This window comes from Bos javanicus, chromosome 1, assembly GCF_032452875.1.
Source record: "Bos javanicus breed banteng chromosome 1, ARS-OSU_banteng_1.0, whole genome shotgun sequence".
Classification (NCBI taxonomy): domain Eukaryota; kingdom Metazoa; phylum Chordata; class Mammalia; order Artiodactyla; family Bovidae; genus Bos; species Bos javanicus.
In genome coordinates, this window is record NC_083868.1 from 111,130,706 (window position 1) to 111,151,812 (window position 21,107).

A 21,107-nucleotide genomic window follows, 5' to 3' on the forward strand; every position below is an offset into this window, starting at 1 on the left:
AATCACAAAAGCAGAAAACTCTAGCAAAAAATAAGATATATAAATATATATTTTAACCATTTACCTGTGGTCGAGAAAGAGATAAATGATAAGGAAAAAAAGTTTCCATAACTTTTTTTTTCAGAAATTCAACCTATAGAAACATTTATATATACTTCAATCATTTACAGCTTCCATAACTTCTATAATCCTCTAGCAAGAACAAAGTTTTACAGAACCTGACTTATTACAAGATCCAGAACTACTTTTTGAATCATCAAAATTAAATTTACCTTTAATGTAATTTTACGTTATGTTCTAATTCATTAAAAATGTATAAATCCATGTCATATAGTAAGCCTTGAATAATCAAAGTATTATTTTTTCCCTTCTTTTCCCCAAATATCTTCATTCTCATTTACCTCAGGTATGTGAAAATTCATGTGAGCATAAATCTCAATTAACTAGAACCTTCTTTTAAATTTTTCCTTCCAAACTATCTTCTTTTCTCAATTGGTCCCATAAATAAACACAAATTGAAGAAAACCTGGTTTTAGGAACATACTGAAAGCTTTCACAGGGAGATGCTTAAATTGTCTTCAAACAGTCGTAACAGAAAGGGGATAAAATACTGCAGCTCCTTGAGACTCAAAAACCAGATTGCAACGAAGAGTCTCATTTTGAAATAGTCACTCCTATAAAGTCTCTGCTCACAGTAGCACTTAGCACTTATCATCACAGATTGGAAACTAATCAGACCTAGAGTCATTATAAAATAAGAAGAGCCTCAGAGAACTCCAAAATAATGATGGCTGGGTTATAAATTCCCCTTCCAATTATGTTTATTGTTTTAGTTGATGGAAGCACACAAGTGAAACAAACCTGGAGAAAATGAGCACCATAATGGCAGGAGCCACATTCCAGGGAGGGCTTCCCTGGTGGCTCAGATGGTAAAGAGTCTGCCTGCAATGCAGGAGACCTGGGTTCTATCACTGGGTTAGAAAGATCCCCTGGATAAGGGAATGGCAACCACTCTAGTATTCTTGCCTAGAGAATTTAATGGAGAGAAGAGCCTGGTGAGCTACAGTCCGTGAGGGTCACAAACAGTCAGACATAACTCAGCTACTAACACACACACACACACTCCCAGTGCCTGCAGATGCTTAAAAATTAATCAAGACACAGGATACAGAGCACTAACTTTGCAGGTAAATATGAAACTGAAAGATCGACTGGAAAGGTTTTTATTTTTCACATTCGATCAAATAAGTCTGAATATATTTCATTTCCTACCGTGAGTGGAATAAGTCATCAAGCTAGAATCAATAGCTCTAGGGTCTTTTATTAAATTTCTTCACTCACCTTCCATGGGGGTGTTACTGTCCGGTCGATTTGCAAAAACTACATCCACATACTCGAGCTGCAGCCTCTGGAGAGAGCCCTTAAGTCCTGGGAACAGAAGCAGGAAAAATCTCAGAAAGTCTAAACATGAGCACTATTACAAATTGCTGAAGTTTGCTTTCCTTCAAGAATTTACTTTAAAAAGAGCATTGGATTAGTTTCAAAAAGTCATTGAATACAGTGATGTGTTCATTGGCCCCTAGAACCCTTTAAAAATATATCAAGGATTGACATTGTCCCCAGCAAAGAAAAGCCTTAGAACTTTCTCAGCAGTTCTAGTGCTCACTGGAAATCCACACTTGGTAATGACCTTTCACAGTGGCTCCTGTGTGGCTGAACCTAGAAGCAAAGTTTAGGACAAAAAGCAGCCTAAAAGTTTAACTTCTTTCTTTTTGAAAAATGCAAGTTAATGTCACATTTTGAATTACTTAATGGGCTTATAGTGTGATGGAGGTATATTTATTGCACATCCAAAACATAAAAATTGTGTAAATCACAAATAAATGATTGACAATCTCATCTTAATGTACACATGGGCTTTAACAGGAATAAAAGGGTTGGCAAATGAAGGTTTCACTCAACATTTTACTAATTGAAACAAAGTTTGGAGAACCTTAAATATAGCTGAGTCCTACCATTTCTATTTTGAGAAGGAACAAAACCATTGGAAGCTCTAAAGATTTAAGGGATAATATAAAGGAGAGAGAGAGAATTTTAAAACAAGTCAAATCAATAATCTATGTCTTAACTCTAACCACTGAGTCACATTACTATGATTACTTAGAAAAAAAAATTTAATTTCAGTTAAATTAATACTTCCCTGAAATAGGATGTATTGTATACAATATTATGCAACCAAAAGGATGACAGTGTTCAAGAATTACTTTATCTCATTTCTAAGAGGCACAGAACTTCCTTATCAGCCTATTTAATTCCACAGGAAGACTGGAGGTTTTTCTCTTTTTATTATAGGCATAAAATTAATTGCATGTTAAATGAGGCTCTTATAAATTTAAATCTGGCTCATTTAAATTTGATTTTTCAAACTGGTTTATTGGCCAGCCACAATTACTTTTCTGACAGGAAAATGGAGTGCTTGAATCCAGTTCCGGAAATATTTTTTCATTCATTGAGAAAGGATTGATTGTCTGTGATGGTAGCTTGTTAAGAGAAGCACTGATGAAGAGATAGGGAAAGACAGGTATTGTAAGGTAAGGTCTAATGCCTATCCTTAAAAACTATGGTGACCTTCATGCTCGGAGTATTACCAGCTATCTCAATGGGCATCTATAATTAAATTTACCTTAAAAAGCATTATGATATGAACCCCCTCTGGAACCAGTTGTATGTATGGAGGAAGTAAGGAGAGGAAAAGATAACCAAGCAAACAACCCACCACGTTCCTCTGTCCATGAGATTCTCCAAGCAAAAATACTGGAGTGGGTTGCCATGCCCTCCTCCAGGGGATCTTCCAACCCAGGGATCGAACCCAGGTCTCTTACGTCTCCTGCATTGGCAGGCAGGTTCTTTACCACTAGTGCCACCCGGGAAGCCCAAATAACAGGGTATCCCAAGGTCTGAAAGCTTGGAAATCTGTACTTGAGCATGTGATCCCACTTGCTATCCCACAGAGTTATTTGACTTTTTTGTGTGTGACTCGGTTCTCTAATCTGTAGTGGAGACAACAATACTTATGACTTTCAGAATCACCGCTCCAGAGAGCAAATAAAATCAGTTGGCAAGCACTTGGTAGACGTAACAGTCTATAGAAGTGAGGTAATTATAACAGTGGTGCTCACATCTGGAAAGGTTCAGGATAAACAGTGCCAAAGACTAAACGCCAATGTTCACTGGACCTCCTTGTTTGAAAAGGAAGTCATTAGTGACAGTTCTGGCCCATGCCTGGCACTGTAAACAAAGTTCTCCTTTCTGATGATGGTCTTCTACCCCTGTGTCTCTTCTTAATAGCTTGGCCAGGGCTAAGAGTAACTAGGAGAAAAAGCTATGACTGACTTGACCCTGTTGAAATGAGGTGTGATCAGTGATGATGTAAGTTTTTTTCTTCAGTGACCTAAACATGTACTGAGTCTCAATTTGATTCTGAAACTGTGACAGGTTTTGGGTGTTTAAAGATGCATGGATGTAGTATTTATACTTACGGAGCAAATGGTACATATTGAAAGCATTTGTTGGTATAGGTTCATTGTTCAAGGTAATAGTGTGTATCCATAAATAATGACACGGAACTTGATATAATGACAATATTCTCTGTATTCAGTCATTCCTCATTCCTCAGTTCTTTCTCTGGAAAGCCCTTTTTTCTTATTTTTTAATATTTAGGCCAAGAGTCAAGAGTATTCATATAAGAATATAAGAAATGCCGGGTTGCATCCTATCAGTGATCCACCAAGTCCGTACTCTGACCTTGAATTGAAGTAAAAAGAGGTTGTGTTCCTAAGAGGCACTGTCCACTCACTTTGAAAATCTTAATCACATAAAGCCTTGTAATCCATGGTATGAATTTCGGATTTTACTCCACGTGAGATAGCAGAGTCTGACACGACTGAGCAACTTCACTTTCACTTTTCACTTTCATGCATTGGAGAAAGAAATGGCAACCCATTCCAGTGTTCTTGCCTGGAGAATCCCAGGGATGGGGGAGCCTGGTGGGCGTCGGTGGGGTCGCACAGAGTCGGACACGACTGAAGCAACTTAGCAGCAGCAGAGATAGCAGAATGTTGGTGAGGGGGTAAGGCAATGAGAGTTAAGCCTGGAAAATGATGTAAGCAGATTTGTGTTCTGAACTGATACCCAGCTGCTGATAGTGACCTGTGAGGAGCCAGAGAGAAAGCAGGGAAGGAGACCAGAAGGAGGTCACTGCAGCAGACCATGCGTGGACCAAGTCGGTGAGAAGTATTCATGTTCAGGAAAAGTTGTATAGGTAGAAATAAGAGGACTCTAGGTGTGCTGAATATGGAGTGTGGAGCTGGAGGTATCAAGGACTCTTAGATTTTTGGCCTGAGAATGATGGGATTGTTAGTAAATGAAGTCACGGGAGAAATAGATCGGTGGTGAGAGCCATGTTGGGTCTGAGCAGCGCACCAGGCAACCCCACGGCGCTCTAGGCCGGTAGAGGGGCCAGTCTGGCCTTCAGAGGAGAGGTGTGCGTGCAGGTGAGACACAGAGCTCGGGACCGGCTCTGGCTGGGTCTGAATGACCCTGCCAATGTCTTTTAGCCCCTCTGGGCTTTAGTATTCTCATCTTTCCAAACACAAAATGGAGCTAGATGATCTTTCTGTTTCCATCCTTCATGTGACTGCAAAACAAATCAGATAGTCCTGCCTTTTTCTATTTGGATGCTTTAATCTTGTAGCTAAATTGTAGCAACATGAAGGCTTGCTAACAAGTGTCTTCTTGAGAGCCATTTAGAGTTTATCTCCAATAAACACATAGTCATGTTCTATTTCCACTGAGCAAAAATTTGTTGAGCTCTGACTTGGGGCCAAGTATTGTTTTAAGTAGGTGTGTGAAAATGCATTAACCTTGGCTCCAGAGGGGCATCCAAACGGCTAATCATAACCTAAGGACATACGTGCGCTCATGCACTGAATGTACTTGCTGAAGTGCAATTTTGTTTTCGTTTTTAAATTTTTATTTGTGTATTTCCTTTTGGCCATTCTGGGTCTTCATTGCTTCAGCCTTTCTTTGGTTGTGGCAAGCAGGTGCTGCTCTCTAGTTGCAGTGTACAGGCTTCTCTCTGCAGTGGTTTCGCTTGTTGCTGAGGATGGGCTTCGGAGCATGGGCTGAGTAATTGTGGTGCCTGGCCCAGTTGCCCCATGGCATGTGGAATCTTCCCAGACCAGGGATCAAACCCATGTTCCCCAAATTGGCAGGTGGATCCTTAGCCACTAGATGAGCAGGGAAGTCTGGGAAGGCACTTTGGACATTAGCCTGTCTCTTGGCACTAACACAGTATCTGTGGGAGTGAAAATGGAGGAGCAGGAAAAACATTTCCTGCTCTCAGGGAAATGTCTAGAAGTTAACTGGAAATTCCTCAAAAGTCCACAGGAGGATAAATTATGTTATGTAAAGAAAGTAGCTTTCAAGTGACTACAGTAAAAAGAAATCGAAGTTAATCTCCCTTTTAGGTTCTGAAGTTTAATAGGAACTGCATTGTTCATAAGGTGAAACAATTCAATTAAACCTATTTCACAGGCATCTATAGAAATATGCTCATTTCAGACATTAAGCAGGTTGGCAGGGTTAGAAGTGGGTCATGTGTTCACTGTGGCAAGTTTAACTTTGTAGAAATAAGGCCGTGAGCGGTTTGGAAATTCTGCAAGGCTTCTATTCAAATATGCTGTGTCATCATCTTCTACGCCTATGGCATATTTGTTTTCCTGTCAGGCTTGAAAAAAGATGTTGCCTTAAATAATGTACACTGCTTCTCCATTTAATTTTCCAGCTTCTTCTCATCAGACCTTCAGTCATGATTTGAGACATGCTTCTTAAAGAAGACTGTCCTGTACTAGAATAAGTGGCTACACCTCCCATTATGAAACATGATTATTTGGGGTGGATGATTTCAATTTACCATGAACACGGTACATCAGAAAGGAATCCTGTAGTGAATCCATTTGTTAGGAAATTTATTCTTTAATTGAAAATTATCAATCGTCTCTTTCTTAAAAAGTTCAGATTGTAGGGTTTGACATTTGCCCTTCATTAAAAAGTCTTAAGCGGAGCTTTTTAAAATATTTTTCCCCTCCTACTCCTAAAATTGTGACAATGGGTTTGTGTTTTGAATCACATAACAAAACTCTTGCTTACCTTAAAGGCAAATACAGACAGACACAGCTTTTGCTTATAAAAGCAAATAAACACTTTACTTATGATTACAATTTGACTTACCAAACTATTTCCATTTTTTCATGTTAGATACTAAAGAGCTTTGATCTGCTAAATTTTAACACTGGCACAAATTTGAGTTTAATGAATGTTTGTGGAATGGCTAAATTGATAAATAGACTTTCAGAGCCTGAGTGGATCTTATGATTCCAAATGAATATAGTATAGAATATTCAAATGACTATAGAAGTATAGAATATATTCACTCCTTCCTTGTGAATCTAAGGAGAATGTTGTTTCTAACTGTATCTAAGTCAAGGACTTAGGGCTTGTTGAAAAGGTCTTTCATAGATTTTTTAAAAAACTGCATTATACCCAAATTAAGCTAATTTTATACTCTAAAAAATAACTTGGGTAGCCAAGGTCATCCAGCACACACATGGCCTGAGCTCTACAAGAATTGGACTTCTGTCTCATTCTTCAAAAGTACTTCTCAAATGTAATATGCATATGAAACTCCAATCTTGAATAAGGTCACCTTCATCACAGGACAAGTCTCAGTGAACCCCGAGGATAACGATTTGTAAACCTCTTCAAAATTTATTTTGGGTCTAGAAATCTCATGTCTCTTCTTTTTTTTCCTGTAAAATTCACTCAATTCCCTAATTTCAGTCTGCCTAGAAATATCCTTTGAGCTGACTCTCCTGCACTCAAGAGTATTTTCGTCTTTGGCTGACACTGTAAACTGCAAAATAAAACCAACAGTAAGAACATTATAATGCTGCTACTGCTAAGTCGCTTCATTTGTGTCCGACTCTGTGTGACCCCATAGACAGCAGCCCACCAGGCTCCCCCGTCCCTGGGATTCTCCAGGCAAGAACACTGGAGTGGGTTGCCATTTCCTTTTCCAACGCATGAAAGTGAAGTCTATTCATCATCAACCCTATTGGACTCTCTGAGCTCAGTCTCCATTGTCTCATTTGTCATTGTGCAGTCACTCAGTCATGCCCAACTCTTTGTGATCCCATGAACTGCAGCACACCAGGCTTCCCTGTCCTTCACTATCTCTCAGAGTTTGCTTACGCATGGCCATTGAGTCAGTGATACCAACCAACCATCTCATCCTCTGTCGCCCCCTTCTCCTCCTGCCCTCAGCCTTTCCCAGCATCAGGGTCTTTTCCAGTGAGTCAGCTCTTCACATCAAGTGGCCAAAGTACTGGGGCTTCAGCTTCAGCATCAGTTCTTCCAATAGATATTCAGGGTTGATTTCCCTATTCTAACAGGGACCAGAAAGCCAGCCTGATGGATGATACATAACCAATGCTCTTAATCATGAAATCACCCCTCCAGCTTCTAGTTAGAATAGTACCAACAGGATTTACCTATCTCAGAATTAGATAAAAGAGGACTGTATTTCTCTATACAGGGTGAGCTTATACCTTAGGGTGAGCTCAGAAATCTTCCTTAATGGTTCTCCTTCATCCCTGCATGAATGGACCAGAAGTGAAGAACTATATAACCTTCCTCTCCCTTCTCTGTGAAGGATGGACCTTGGTCCTCATCTATACTCCTGAGCAAATAGAACCTTTCATTTTCTTCTCATAAATTTCTTTATCAACTTTCTCTTCCCTCATTTGAACATTATAATAATTAATCCCAATTCTTCTTCAATCTGAAAATTTGAAATTTTTTATTTTTTGAATCTGGGTCAGCTTGAATTTCAGTTGAACTGGTTTATCCATCTTGAGAGATTAGTTCCTTAAGAGAATTCCCAATGTATTTAAAGGGAGAGAAATTTTAAGGTATTTCTATTAAATTGTATGAGGCTTGAAGAAACGTGACTTAAAAAGGAGAGAAAAAGAGTTCTGAAATTATTCATACACACTGGTACATATTAAAGCAACGGAGACTGAGTGAGAAGACAGTAGCACAACTTCTCTATTCTTTTTCTCATTAATTTTCTATTTCTTTGTTGATTGCTATTGTAAACCACTTTCTGAATCTCTTTTGGAATCAATTAGATCAGAAAGAAAAGAAAAACAAGAACTTTCTAGGCAGCACACTGCCACCATATCTGTTCAGCTTGGTACACTTGGATTTTTTCTTGTTGACAATCTTTGTGGTAGATGACATACATCATTGGGGCAAATACTAGAGCAGGAATGGAAACAGTTGGGGAGGAAGGCTGGGTTTGACTGTACAATGTCAAACTGGACATGTGACCTGAGAAGGGATTTTGTTTGGGTGAGGAATTTGGAAGCTTTCTCAAGAGCTAGAAAGTGGTCATTCATTGTGGCAGTTTCAGAATGTTACTTACTTAGTGTCCTTATCCATAGAAGGAACACTAGTAGGTTCATTATTAAGAATGATGATGGTGATGATGATGACAAAAATAACATTACTAAGTGCATATTATACGACAGACACTGTGCTCTATGTGAATAATCTAAGTTCAATCCCTAAATAGTAACCTTGTGAAGCAGGATATTTATAGCCCATCTTATAGTCCAAGAGATGAGCCTAAGTGAGATTAAGTAACTTGTACAAAGTACCCCAGCTCATAAATGACAAGAGTTGGAACTTGAACCAATGTTCATCTGATTTCAAAACCCAGATGCCTACAAGTATACTAAAACCAGTTAGTGATCAATACATATATTTTTGTGCTTATAAGTAAGTGTGTACAGGTAGACAGAGAAGTCAGTATAACTACAGGGAAAAGTAAGGAAGGATATGCACTGGATTGTCAAACTATGGAGTGGGATGAGGTGAGCAAAGGGAGGAATTTATTTATTTTTATTTTTAAAGTAGTGGGATTAGAGTACATCTTATGTTTTTTGGGGTGATTTTAGTATTTCATAAGAGAGATTAGTTTTAAAAAGGAGAAAAATCATTTGTCTCAATGATTAATTATGAATATAAAGGTATAAAAATCTTGAATTTTTATGAAATAGTTCATGAACTTGTGTAAAGATATTAGAAACATATGGCAGCCCCTTTAAACATTTTTTACATTTATACTGATACATACCACAACTTGATGAACTTTATGCTAAGTGAAAGAGGCCAGTCACAAAATATTATATGACCTCATTTATATGAAATGTCCAGAACTGATAAATTCATGGAGACAAGAGTAGTTTGGTGGCTGCCTGGCCTGTGGGAGAGCGTAAGGAGGGGTTAAGAGTGACTGTAAGTAGGTATCAGGTTTCTTTGGGGGGATATGAAGGTGTTTTAAAATGAAAGTGTCAGGGGAGTGTAATCTCCTCGGTTTTGTCTCCTCTCAACAAAAATTTGAAGCAACGGACATTAAAGTCCTTGGTGCATCATAGCTCTCGGACAGTGTTATAGCTCCCTCAGTTTTATTTAGAAAATAAAGGAAAATACATCCTCGAGGTGTGGGGGCGTGCCAACCCAAAAGATGCGAAGAGAGAGAAAGAGAGAGAATGTGCACGAGCGCGGGAGAGAGAGAGACCCCCGGCCCTTTGGCTCCTCTTTTTATATGTTTCTTCCTCCCCCCTGGGCCTTCCCTGTGTAAATACCTGAGGGGTGTTTGTCCCACCTGAGGTCCTCACTCTGGTCCTCGACCTTCCTTTGTTCTATTTTCGCAGGCTTTTCCCTTCCTTGTCTTTTAGCCACCGCCATTCTGGACTCCTGTTTCCTATTCTAACTACCTACCAGAAGCATGGTGATGACTGCATGCTCTGTAAATATTCTCAGAGCCAATGAGTTGTACATTTGAAATGGGTAAACTTTTATGATATATAAATTATAGCTCAATAAAGCACAGTAAGAAACCTCATGGAAGTGCTTTATTAATGTTAGTATAGTTGTAAAGAAGAATGCCAGAACATCCAGTCATTCGCTTTTGCGTTTTCATTCCCCCCTGTATATTATTACTTCACATCTCAGGAAGAAACATATGGTTGATTGTTGTTCTTCTCATAGAGAAACTTTTTCCCCTTCCAATGTGTTTTGAACTTATTTGGTTGATACCTTTCTTGAATTGGCAACCCACGAATGAAAATAAAATGGAAGCAGCAGTACTCACCTTCAATAATATGTTTTCTTGACAACCCTCTTTCTGTTTCAGCTCTGAGAAGAAAAAGAAGCAAATGACTTTGAGTGGGGTGTGCTTTTTTAAAAACTGCTCTTTCAAAAGTGCAGAAGAATAATCATTCTTGACTGAATTGTTAATGCTATTCCCTTTTCTTGGCAAGTCTGTACCACGGCAGGTTGGAGAGAGAAGACTGGTGGGCAGTATATCAAGAGGCTTTGGAGACCTCCAGAGATGAATTAACCATCACTGTCGTCATACTATGTAAATAACAAGTCAGCCATGTATGCCTGTCCATATATAATTTGATAACTTGACAAATGGCTCAACCTTCCCACTGTGTTAACCAGTCCTAAACCAAACAAAAACAAAAAATACGACATCAATTTGTGAGCTTACTATAAGACTGTTAGGCTACTGATAATACTGACTTTTCTGAAAAGGGAAGTAAATTTGAAAGTGCCCTTTGCCTTTCAGAAGAAAACGAACAGCTGTTTTCTTTTAAAATGTGATGTACCGAGTCTTCTTTAAATTAGTTTCCTAACAAGAAAAAAAACCTTTAAGACTTTTTCCTGCCAAGACCATTTTCAAACTCTAGACAATTAGAAAGAAATGTGATCCTTGAGTTTTAAAGTATTGATGAATTATTTCTTTAACATCAATACCTTTGGCAACCCCTTTTTAAAACACAGTAGTCTATCATTCACTTTTGGTGATTTTATATCTTTTAAGTATATTAGATAATATTGCATGTAGTACTCCACTACATACTGGTTCTTGCAGATTGTCATATTTCCTGTTTATTTCTAAATTATAGGCAAGGTTTTCAGTTCCACGGCAAAAGCACCAAGCAATGGCCCCATGAATCAGAGTACACACAATGCAAACCTACATTTCTTATAGGTACCGTTGGTTTTATTTTTTAATAGGCTACAATAGAGATAAAAATCTAAAATCCATGTTTCTATCTTCATATTCATCATAAACAAGCTCAAAAACAACAATAAAATATGAGTGTGTGTTTTCATTAGAAGATTCCCCTTCAATTTTATCTTTAACTGTTCCTTATGAATTATAGGGAAGTAAATAAGGTTTTGTTTGTTTGTACTTGTCTTCTTTTTTTGCTGTGACTCCATGAAAATCTTTGAGATTTCCATGAAAAGTATATAAAATAGCCTGCTATTTTCTCACATGTTTGTCAAAAGGCCAATCTTCTAAGACCTGCTGAATAATGTAAGCACCAGTTCAAACACCGGTAGGCCCATCAGAAGCCAATTCAACTTGTGAAATTTTTCTGTATCCCACAACAGGGAGAGGACCACTCTTTCATTTAACCTGACAGAAAGTGATACAGGCAGCTTCCTGTTATTCTTCGATGAGATAGTCCTTTTGATCAGCATTTTCAGAGCCCTCTGCAGAAATGATCAGAGACTTACACGTGGGGCCAGGAAAGATATTTTTATCATTGCTTTCTGTAGAAGTCTGAGTTTTGGCAGATTTAAGTAGCTTTTCTTCTGTGATGCTATGTGCTTATTTTCTTTGCCTGAAATTTGAACTATTTTGGAAATGGTTCTAAGTATGAGGTTGGTATTTGAAAATCTCCATGAATCACTTAGTAACAAGTGACCACATGCTTTGCACTAAACTACTTTGAGGGTATCTTGCTAAAAATTGAATCCTAGGCTAATTGCAATTTCCTTCAAGTAAGACAAAAAAAAAACTTTCTTTCTAAACCAATTAATTTTAGTATGTTAGATGTAAAATGATTGCCTAAAATAATTAAAGCATGAACTACTAGTTGTTCCCTGTCGAGTAGAGAAGGAAAGACATTTGACTTACTTTCCACCCCAGTAGAGTTTGGTTGTTATGACCAGGCTGGACCTCCTATATGTTGAACAAACACAGAAAGAAATATTTTAAAAATTGCTGGTTATACCATTGAGTCATATTATTATTATAGCAGTAGAAATAATTTACTGTGCCTCACATTTTAAAACTGGTGAAAGGATAAATTTCTTCATTCATGTCATTGAAAGGTAAGGGCAAAGGGAAGCTGATGACTGGGGACTTGAAGTCAGATCCTAGAGAAAGAGGTCTGAAGGGAAGGAAGCTTTATCTGGAAGACCTGGGAGAGGAAAGACTATGACAACACACAGGTGACTGGGTGGTGGCAAAGCAAAGGTGAGTGGTAGGCATGGAGAGTCAGGATGGAAAGTGAGAGAGTAAGTAAAAAAAGCCTAAAGGATGGACTGCTTTCAGAGCTCAAATAGACAGCCACTAATACTCAGCCCTGGGATTTCTTTGGAAGGAATGATGCTAAAGCTGAAACTCCAGTACTTTGGCCACCTCATGCGAAGAGTTTACTCATTGGAAAAGACTCTGATGCTGGGATGGATTGGGAGCAGGAGAAGGGGACGAAAGAGGATGAGATGGCTGGATGGCATCACTGACTCAATGGACGTGAGTCTCAGTGAACTCTGGGAGTTGGTATTGGACAGGGAGGCCTGGCGTGCTGCGGTTCATGGGGTCGCAAAGAGTCGGACACGACTGAGCGCCTGATCTGATCTGAATACTCACCAAGCATCTGATATAGTGTTGATTGATCATGAACTTTCCATACACCCCCTGCCAAAGACCATGGACCCTAGTGTCTCTGAATTATGACTCTTTCCAACCAATTGGAAAGAGTCATACAACCAGTTGCCTTCACAGGAAGGTACCAACTACATGGAAATAGAATAAATTTAATCAATAAATATGAGTAAATTTTCTTCCCATTCAACTTCTTATTAATTGAAAATGTTATTTTAGGAAAACAACCCTAAAATCCTTAACTCAAACTTCCACCACTTTATTCCTAAGGGAATGAAATGTGGAAATCTTGTCAGCAAATTCATTACCTCCTCAAAACCACACCCAAGGGCAGGAAATGAAATTGCACTATTGTGATTGTGGAATATGAAATATGTCTTAAGAACTATAGTTCTATAAATTAAAATTGGGAGGTAGAGCTCAATACAATTTAATTTCTCCAGGTATATAACTCAATTGAACTGGCTGAAGGAAAAAAGGGCATTTGAGATTCAAAGGTTAAGACCAAACTTCGAGAGTATTTGAAATAAGGCGTTTATTAATTCCGTCAGCTGTAGAGTCAATGCCTGAAGCCCTTACACATAAAAGACTAGTATGATTAATGATAACCAATGGGGAATGATGGTGACAACTCTGATAACTTGGCTGCAACAAGAAAAATGTGTAGAAAATGTCAGTAACCCCATCCTACTGAAGTCAATTCCCTGAAAAGTAATTCGAATCACTAACAGAAGGTCTACAGAGATATACATCTGGAAATTACATACCCCAAGAGGGCTGATGCACTTTCCAAGTTAATCCATCAACCTCGTGATACCTAGTATAATAGCAATCTGCCACAGGGAAGTTGGGTCTCCTTCAGCAAGTGTTCTCAGAATTTCAACAAAAAGCTCTGGATGGAATCTTATTAAAAAATGAGTGCAGCCTTCTGGATTATGCAGAGCAGTTGGCCCTGCCAAAGCCATGCATTCTACCCTTAGACCACCATAGACTTATTTTTCCCAAATTAGGCTTTCTGTAAAATGTTTGGCCTCCATGGGTGTGCATACCAATATTTATGTTCAAATACAAGAGTAGACAACAACCTGATGAATTATCATGGACTTCAGGGGGGCATCTACAGCAGCTGTTCTGAGTGGGTGAAGAATGATATTATGAGGATTTCACATTGATAAAGCACAGCTTTCAAAATTCTTTTGTTCACCTTATCTCACTTTATCAGCACAATGCTCCGTGAACAGTTATGCCATCCATTTTACAGGTGGGTAAATTGAGGCACAGCAAAGAGAAGTAACTTGCCCTGGACAAAACAGCTAGCAAGCGGTGGTCTTGGGACAAAAAGCGAAGGATGCTAGTTGAAACCTGCTTTTGTAGCCTTCATGCTATGATGTTATGGTCTATCTTTTCAACAGCCTCAGGTGGGTGGCTGTGAACTTTTATGACCTGATATCAATATCTGTATCTTGGGGATAGCCTGAGTGTTTATTGGCAAGATTGAAAAGCATTTTGCGAAAGATGCATGTTAATCTATTTTCTACAAAAGGTATGTAAGAAATTTTGCAAAGTATGATGAGTGATGACCAAGTGTTCTGTGGATGCAGAGGGGAAGAGAGTTACTGCACCAAAGCTTCCTCTTCATCCTCAGGTGTACTCTGGCAGCCTGCACCTTGCTGTTGATTTCACTGGACATTATTGGACTCATCTCCAAAGTGTCTGTTATAGGTTGAATTTTGTCCCCCACAAAAGATATACTAAAGCCCTGTCCCCCAGTACCTCAGAATGTGAGCTTATTTGGAAACAAGACCACTGCAAATGTAATTAGTTAAATTAAGATGAGGTCATGCTGGAGTAAAGTGGGCCCTTTATCCAATATGACGAATGTTTTAATAAGACACACAAACACACAAAGGGAGAATATCATATAATGACAGAGGCAGCATTGAACAGTTGCAGCTATAATTCACAAAGGGATACAGTCCTATTTGAGCAGTGATGGATGGGTCGACATTCTGAGTGAAATGGTAACTCAGGCAAGGTGGAGGACTGGGTGGGGATGTGAATCTTTTTCCGTATTTAAGGTTGAATATAATTTTCTCTTCACACTCTTACAGTCTCTGGAGTGGGTAAAGAGAGGAAGGGAAAGGGAGCAAATAGGTCACCAAAGTTCATTTGTTCATATTTCCAGGAACTTCCGAATTTCCATTTCCACTTGTATTATAGAACTGTTATCTGTCATTTATTTGGCCATCAGCAGATCTTATACAAGAGCAGAAGTGAATTCCAACTCAACCAGTGGTCTTTGTCAGTCTTTGCCTGAGTCTGTACTCATGCTGGGAAAGAAGTGGCTACTAGGGCTGACACATGTAGTGAAACAGAGGGGGTTTGCTGCTCCCCCCCAACATTATAGCATCCCTCATTACTACTAGCTCTGCCTCTACAAGGTGATAGGATGCACTGTAAACCCTCAAGCACAGCAGAGGAAGCACTTTCTTGAATGTCCAGATAATATGGCTCCCAGCACACAGGAGAGATGCTGGCTAATTGTGCTCAAACAAGAAAGCTTTGGGATATTTATCCCAAGGGTTTCTTGGGTCATCATTTCTTTGCATCCAGAGTTGTTAATAAAATGAACAATGCACATAAATACATGTATGGAGATAATTAGCATTCTGTGGCTCCCGTCCTTCACCAGATCACCACACAGGGCAGTCAAAAACCATGAAATGCCACTTTATTTTATGCACAATTATCTCATGAACATCCTCTGCTCAACCCATGGTAATTCATTGTGATCAACGACAAGTTAATTTTTGAAGTGCAAGTAGTGATCTCGCTAATAATTACTTTCAAAGCACTGTAAATTATTTCTTTACTAAGAATTGGATTTTCTGACAGTCTTTTTGATCACTTGTAATGCAACTTTATTTTCTCTTCTCTGGTACAAAATAGTAGCAGTCTTTTTAAAAGGCTATTAAATGAGTATGGTGAACACATTACCTCCAGCCTTTCTTCTTGATGATGCTCCCCAGAATCACTTCAGCCCTGGAGGAGAAACAGATAATGTCTCAGGATACAGTATCCTGGAAACGCAAGAGTCAGTCCAAACCACCAGATCCCTTCCTTGTTTGAACTGTCAGTGCCTACATGTCCCCAAAATAGAAGCCACTCTCGGCTGGTAGCGCAGTTTCTGCTGTTTCTGCTTGTGCCTGCAGAATCCTGCTCCCGGAGCATTCCAGAAGCACCTGCCAAATCCTGACACTCTGGCAGGAGACCGCCTGTGGTCCTGATACTAGGAAGCAGTGGAGTCATTTGGCAGTTTGGCGTTTTTGAACCACTGATACTATATATAACTGTCTAGCTTGGTGGTATTCAAAGGGAGTCAAGGGTTTCTTTCTAATGGCCATGGTCTCCGATTGTGACCAGAGAAGACAGTGAGACCTCATGCTTTTCAGACAGAAAATACTGACTCCCCGGCGATCTTGCAGGGTTAAAGAACACATGTGTGGCCTTAGATGTTCCAAAGCCAGGGCTGCAGGTGCAGTGGCCTACAGAGAGAATGTCGTGGGTTCCAGTGACAAGCGTTGTCAGAAGAGCAGGATATACGAAGTCATAGGGGAGTGTCCTTCCTGCCACTGACGCTGGTCGTGGAGTGTTATACTCAAGACTCTCTCTCCATCCTGTCCCCCTCCACCTACCCCAGCTGGGACCCAAGCTTAAGGATACTAAAACTTTCTTCTAGGTTCCTCCCAGTCAGACCAACACTGTGAGAAGCAGGTGGGCTCTCAGAGGCTTTGTGAATGGAGACCTCAATGTAATCAGTGCATTGTCCATTAGCATTCTATAGAGCAAGTCATCTCTAATTGTGATTTGTCTTAGCTGAAAAGTCCTGTCTTTGTAGGAGTGTAGAGCCTGGCAATAAACCCCGAGGCGGGTTAGCCGGGGAGCAGGAACCAAGGGGACGCACACTGACCGTTACCTCAGGGTTCTTTCCCCCCATCTCTCCTGCAACCTTGCATCTCACAGTGGGAACCTATCTCATTACACACTGACAAACAATCAATAATTAATCAGGACCGATTATCCTTCACAACAGGAATACAAACAGAACTCTAACAGACTTGTTAATCACTCCCTCTTTTTCAGCTTTAGCCCCATTTGGTAATAAGCAGGATTCAACAGAAGAAGGAAATGCTGAGATAAAGTAGGATGTGGAAAGAAACAAATCCTCATCAGTTGTATTTTCTCTCCTTGGACACAACAGAAGACATCAAGGATGTGCGCTCTGAACCTGCCTGATAGTCCTTGAACATAGCCCTGCCCTTGAAAAGGAGGAAACCCAGGCTGGGAAAATGCACTTTTATCAGGCAGTGATGAACTTGATTCAGCAGTTTGTTATTCTCACCCAGAGGGGAGGAATGAAGCCTGCAGGTGATGATGTTCCTCAGCCCTGTTAGAGAATTGCAGAGCTGCTCCAGTAGCAGTTTAGATGTTTAGTTTCTTTTCTGCATCCGTGTTCATAGCAGGAGGCCAAGGCGGCCACTTCTGTTGAACGTGCTTATTGTGTGGGACCAGAGGGGTGGACACTGAAGACACAGTACCCATGTGCTTTGACTTATCACTGAGCCCTGTCCTGGAGCTCCAAACCTGCTCTAGGGTCCAGAAGAAGGTTGTAGCCGCTGTGACTTCTCCAGAAAAAGAAGTGAGGCCTCTTTGCAGCCCTGTCTGTCCTCAGCGTAGAGCTTGAAATGCCCTCTTATAAAAGATATTCGGTTTCTTGGCATCTTTGGGAATCCCTCCTTTAATCTCTACTTCCCTGCAGAGAGGATGTGCCTGTTCTCCTCAAGGTTGAGGAACTACGTGGGGTGGTTATAAAATGAAAGACTAGCTTTGGAAAAACCACGCTGGAATCTGCTCACTTATATTAATTACATTCAGCTAATATTTATGGGTCTCCACTGTCATCACTCTGGTCACAACCACTTCTGCCCCTCAAGTATTGACAGACTGTGGCAATCGCTTCCGGTCCTTTCTTCATACAGGGACCAGCGGTGGGAAGGTCTGGGTGGGCAGAGGAGTCCAGAGATGGTCAATAGCCCCAATTCTGGTGGAGGTAGGTAAAGGAGGGAAGAAAAGCAATGGCATCAGCATGCGTGGGAAAGACAGACCCTTCTCACCAATGTGTCAGCAATGGTCTCGGGGAGTCTCTTGGGCCCAGAACTGAGACATGAGAGATGCATCAGGCACTGACTTACTTTCCAGCGGCATAGACCTCGGCTGTATCAAAGAGATTCACTCCGCTCTCATATGCGATTGTCATCAGCCGTTCAGCAACCTGCAAGAGGATGTGAAGGTCAGTTGGAAAGCCAAATGCTTTACAAGCCTGGGAAGCAACTTGGAATCCTCTGGTGGTCTTTAAGAACATGGAAGTCTCACCGACCAGTCTTATTTTTCTCAGTTGTATTAAAGAAAGAAAAAAAGAAGACTCAACCAGCCTGAAGATGGTACAATTACCCCTTCCCTCAGACCTATACTGGGCACTCAGGGATTTCCTTCAGTGCTGAGAATACCCAGCCACCAGGAGCACAGTGAGGCGGAGGGACTTGGGTTTCTCACTCTGCTTGGAACACCTGGTTTGACGACATTCTCTGTGGCACTGGAATCTCTCGGACCAAGACAGTCGTTTGGATCACTGGTGACTTCATTTCTCATCTTTCTCTTTTTCCCAAGCTGATAGGTTCTGGCAGTTGGGTAACTCTTGACCTAAAAGCTTGTCTTTTTTTCCCCTGGAGGCTTAGCAGACTGTGCTGATGAATCAAAAGTTAGACAGAGCTGGGACTGCTGGAAAGTTCCCGTCAGCTCAGCACAGCCCCAGGCACGGTCACAGAGTGACCACCAGCCACACTGACACTGCATGGAGAGGAAAGGGTGAGCGCTCCAGCTCCTCACAGGTCAGCCTGAGACTGCCAAGCTCCTCGCTCCTTCCTTTGTGCTGCTGAACATGAGTGGCAAGTGTGACGAAAGAGCATGGGGAGCAGCTATAAACTACACCTCGAGGGATGGTTCTGGAGGGACAGCAATAAACAGTGCTGGAGAAAGGACATTTTTTCATTTTGTTGATAGACTTATTAGTCAACTGAAAAATTACACACCTCACAAATAATTGAAATTGATTTTTACATTATGTTTTTCATTGTGGGCTAGGGTGCTTTATCAGTATTTTCAAGATAATCTCTTCTCCTATTTTTTTTTTTTTAAAGTGATATACCAAGAAAACTGTCAGGCTAGCACAACGCAAATCCCTTAGAATAGCAGCTAAAGTGTTATTGTGTGTTTACTTAGTCTTGTCTGCATCTTTGTGACCCCATGGACTGTAGCCCACCAGGCTCCTCTGTCCATGGAATTTCCCAGGCAAGAATACTGGAGTGGGTTGCCATTTCTTCCTCCAGGGGATCTACCTGACCCAGAATTGAACCCGTGTCTCCTGCATTTCCTGCACTGGCAGGCAGATTCTTTACCACTGAGCCACCTGGGAAGCCTATTATTACTGCTTCTAATTTGGCACCATTATGACGTTTCTCCTAAGTATAAATTGAAATTTAAGACAGTATAGCTTTTCATGCCATAATTGCTATATATATATATATATATATACACACTTTTTTTTTTTCCAGCTGGGTAGTACAGGATGCAGGATGCTAGTTTCCCAACTAGGGATCAAACCCGAGCCCCTGCAGTTGAAGCATGGAGTCTTAACCACTGGACTGCCAGGGAAGTCTCATGCCCTATACTTTAGAGATTATTGTGCTTGTATTGTATATTATCCCTGTGTTATGTCATGTGTCATACTAATGGATTACTATCAGGAAATGTGCATAATAAATCTCATCTAGGGAGAAATTTTAAGATGTAGGATCCTGGATGGAGAGCTGAACTAAATAAGACATTTCCCAATCATGAGATCTGAAGATCTGAACATGGACTAAAGGAAATCACAGGACTAAGTCAGAGGACCAGTGTCTGAGCTCGAGGGTACCACTTACTAGATAAATGCATGCATGCTCATTAGCTTCAGTCATGGCCAACTCTTTGCGACCCCAAAGACTGTAGCCCGCCAGGCCGTCCATGGGATTTCCCAGGCAAGAATACTGGAGTGGGTTGCTATGCTCTCCCCCAGGGAATCTTCCTAACCCAGGGATCAAACCTGCATCTCCTTCATCTCCTGCACTGCAGGAGGATTCTTTATCACTGAGCCATCAGGGAAGCCCCTATTAGATAAATACATGTTGGCAAATCATTTGACCTCTCTATGTTTCAGTTTCATCATCTGCAAAATGCGGATGCTTCTGTCCTGCCCCCTAGGGAACCTGCAGCTCTTGGATGAAGCTGACCTTACCTCTCTCCAAGGAGGGCCTGGGGGGCCTAACGTGGTTCAGGGAAGGTCATGTGACACATGTGGACCAATAAAATGTGAGAGGAGATTGACTGAGGACTTATGGGGACATTTTTCCTGGTTATTCTTGCAGTGTTTCTATAAGCAACACTTTCCCTGGAATTAATTTTCTAACTGAGATCTAGAATGCCTGCTGCTATCTTACTATTTTGTATGGATGAAGTTGACATACAAAAGAACACAGGGTCAGGAGAATCACTAGGAAATGCAACGGAGGCTCTAACTGAGTCAACTTGGAAGCTTGCTCTAACTCTGCATTTCTAATTAGAAAGTAAAAATAGTTTTTCCCCTTATTTGTTTAGCCAGTTTGAATTGGATTTACTATTACCTACAATTGAAAGAAGCCTAACAGCATTCCTGCCAAGTGGCTATTCAATAAATGGCTGAACTCACACAGTAATGGGGGCATCACCACCTCCCAAGGTGGCACTGATAATTACGTCACTCAGCATATTAAGGTTAGTGTCGGCTTTGTGCCTCCACTGCCACGTGGAAATAGTTTAACTTGACAAGTTCAGCCATGGGTGTGACTGTGGTCTGGCTGTGTCTCCTGTCTTCCTTGCTGGCAATCTCTCTGTTGGGCCCTGGGGAAAAGCCACAGCTACTCTCCAGAAGGACAACAGCTATTTTTCTGGTCTGCATTGAGGTGAAAGTCTCTTCAGTCATTCACAACAGCTTTATTGTGTAGTTTTTAGAATCATAATTTTAAAATGATTAGTTTCAGAGGCTGGCCCTGTGTACTCTGACCTGGGCAAGCTGGGCTCATTGCAGCAGAGAGCA

The 21,107-nt window shown here is 40.6% G+C and overlaps 1 protein-coding gene across 4 annotated transcripts in view; it reads right to left on the reverse strand.

Moving 5' to 3' along the window:
* KCNAB1 (potassium voltage-gated channel subfamily A regulatory beta subunit 1) overlaps nucleotides 1-21,107 on the reverse strand; it is a 444,529-nt gene that overhangs the window by 67,205 nt on the left and 356,217 nt on the right. For all 4 annotated transcript variants that reach the window (XM_061417766.1, XM_061417774.1, XM_061417784.1 and 1 more), the window contains 5 exons: nucleotides 18,130-18,209; nucleotides 15,875-15,919; nucleotides 12,125-12,169; nucleotides 10,280-10,323; nucleotides 1,342-1,428 (listed from right to left, as the gene is read on the reverse strand). In XM_061417766.1, coding sequence (XP_061273750.1) covers nucleotides 1,342-1,428; nucleotides 10,280-10,323; nucleotides 12,125-12,169; nucleotides 15,875-15,919; nucleotides 18,130-18,209 — 301 coding nt within the window. The remainder of the gene's footprint in view (nucleotides 1-1,341; nucleotides 1,429-10,279; nucleotides 10,324-12,124; nucleotides 12,170-15,874; nucleotides 15,920-18,129; nucleotides 18,210-21,107) is intronic.